The sequence below is a fragment of the Cynoglossus semilaevis genome, chromosome 6 (assembly GCF_000523025.1).
Source record: "Cynoglossus semilaevis isolate Cse_v1.0 chromosome 6, Cse_v1.0, whole genome shotgun sequence".
Classification (NCBI taxonomy): domain Eukaryota; kingdom Metazoa; phylum Chordata; class Actinopteri; order Pleuronectiformes; family Cynoglossidae; genus Cynoglossus; species Cynoglossus semilaevis.
The window spans coordinates 15,964,510-15,967,045 of NC_024312.1; the positions used below are offsets into that span (position 1 = coordinate 15,964,510).

Sequence of the window (2,536 nt, forward strand, 5' to 3'; positions counted from 1 at the left end):
CCACTCGTACCGCCTCCTCGTCCTCCCCTGACACTTTAAACGCAGATGACTATTAGGACCCGTAAACTATCTGTAAATCAAGTTGGAAACAACGGGAAGCGAAAGTTTATGAAAACTAGAAACTGCGCGGCGAATAGAGCCAACACACACTGCTATGTGTTTGGGTTTGACAATATAACAGTTCTGCGTGGTGGGGAGCCGAGAGTGACAAGGTTACTAAACACTAAGTGGAAACGGAAATGCGGTGACAAAAAAGTCGGCGTTACCAAATACAACGTAACACCCGCAGCTGTTACAATAGTCTGCCTTTATATTTTCGCACGTTACACTCAGGCGATTCACGTACCTGCTGCGCGTTTGGGCGCTTCTTGTTTCCTCCGTGGCATTTTGTATCAAAGTCTTCTTTGTTTTTATTTCATAAAGCCCCTCGATGTATCCGGGAAGATCCACCTCTACTTTAGCCACAGATTCACGCCTTCACGTAGTAGACTGCACACCCTCGAGGAGTACGCTGGAGAGAAGGAAAAGTCAAAATCATCGCCAGAGAAGAGCAGCCTGCGGCGAAAAGTCAGCGGAAAAATAAATGAATGAATGTTGGGAAAATAAATAATTTCTGGTGTGTGCGGCGGCGGCGTGTAAAGATGTCAGCGGTGGCAGCCAGCGTCCACCTCGGATGCCTCGGTTTTGGCAACAGGCAAAGTTGAGGGATAAGAGAGACGATCGCGTCACTCACAGCAGGAGAATGGGCAAACCCACCACCGCTCCGTTAACTCTTTACTCCTCAGTGAGAGAGGGAGGGAGGGAGGGAGACATAGAGAAAGGGAGGGGGGGCAGTGTGTGTCTTCCCACCTCTGTCTCTCATGTGAATCACAACTCGCAAGCGATCAGTTGATGATTATACACAGTCGGACGATTATCTGGGGCCACAAAACCACAGACAGGCTGAATAACAGTCCAGTCATGTCAGTAAATATGTGTCAATCGACCTCTCCGTCAGCTTCGTCATTGTGTTTGAATTTGTCATGGAAAAACTAATGAAATGGAAATGAATAAGAAAACACTTCAATAAAATACAATTCCCTGACTGTCTTTTGTCAGAAAACAAATTCCATCCCATTGTTCCTAAACATGTATTTAAAGAGTACGTTTTAATAGCTCTTTATAATACTTACAGTGTCATTCACTGTACTGCTTTTCACTTCATTTTCACATAGTTTTTGTACAAGCAGTACAGTTTATTTATTTGGAAAAAGAGCAAAAAAAAAAAGAAAGAAAAGTATGTGTTTGTTAAAACAGTTAGAGATGACACAGCAGACAGACCAGCTGTAGTAGCTTATGATTTGGTCGAATAATCAGAAGTACAACTGTTTTGCTGCAGATATGTTACCAAATAAGGGAAAGGAAGGAAAAGACGTATAACCCATAGAGCACTCTCCCCATGATGGGCCTTTTATGCTTCATTGCACCCTAGATCTGGGGGGGTTTACAAGAATGGAAGCAACTGATAAAAAAAGAGTGTGTCATCTAAGCTGATGACGAAATACTCTCAAAGTGGTTAAAGAACTTTTTTAGAAATCTGATACTGACTGCTGAGGTGTCTCTTTTGTTAACTGTAAACAATAAATATCTATAATTTGTTATGTTATGGTTGATCAACAAAAATGTGGGTTTTATAAAAACAACTGTCACGAAACGAGTTATTTTATAGATGTTTGTTTCAGGCTTCATTTATCAAACAAAATGTTAATGAACATTTTTATTTAATTTTCTATACAAGCACTTTGTTCACTTTCATATCTATAATGTTGTGTGGCCACAGCATTTATGCCCATTCTTCAGTATATCAAAGTAACTTTGTAAGTATATATATGGATCATCGTTATTTCTATTGTTTTACCATAAAGTCAATGCATTTACACTAATGCTCAGTCAACCTGCTTTAATAAGTCCATAAGTCGGTCTATCATTGTTCAAAATCAACATCATTTTATTTCATTATTAAATTTTTTTCCCCCTGCAAATCCTCACATTAGCTGCAACAAAATAATAGCATTTCTTTTTCTTCAAAAAAACCTTGCACTTCCAAATGGCTTCTTAAAACACTTTTTAATCTCCACATTGCAATAACTGGAAATTTAATATGATTTTAAATATATAAAAATAAATCATTCTCAATCCCAAAAATCTGTTTTTGTTTTTTAAATGTAGTAATTAAATACCCACTAGAACAGTTTGACTTGGTTTTTTTAGTTGACTAATGAGTGACTGTTAAAGGGAGATGTATGTTTTAGTTTGAGTACATAGAAGTACAAGTATTTTTTTCTACAAAACTACAGTATATCAGAAGTGTAACTGGACAGGAAACAATTAATAAAGGCCTACAGCTGTGTATACAGCCAAATGAGTCTGATTATGTTACATACGAATTAAATGTAAACAACAATCAGGTTGTAAAATATACAGTTGCAAATGAAAAATGTACAGTTAATGCAGTGACTTAAATACAACGAGTTAAACATTCTTTCATCTAAAGGGA

At 37.9% G+C, this 2,536-nt stretch overlaps 1 protein-coding gene across 1 annotated transcript in view; it reads right to left on the reverse strand.

The window, feature by feature from the left end:
- tshz3a (teashirt zinc finger homeobox 3a) overlaps window positions 1–2,009 on the reverse strand; it is an 18,853-nt gene extending 16,844 nt beyond the window's left edge. Inside the window, exon 1 of the mRNA XM_008312369.3 lies at window positions 347–2,009. Coding sequence (XP_008310591.1) covers window positions 347–386 — 40 coding nt within the window. The 5' untranslated portion in view covers window positions 387–2,009. The remainder of the gene's footprint in view (window positions 1–346) is intronic.
- Window positions 2,010–2,536: the final 527 nt, after the last annotated feature.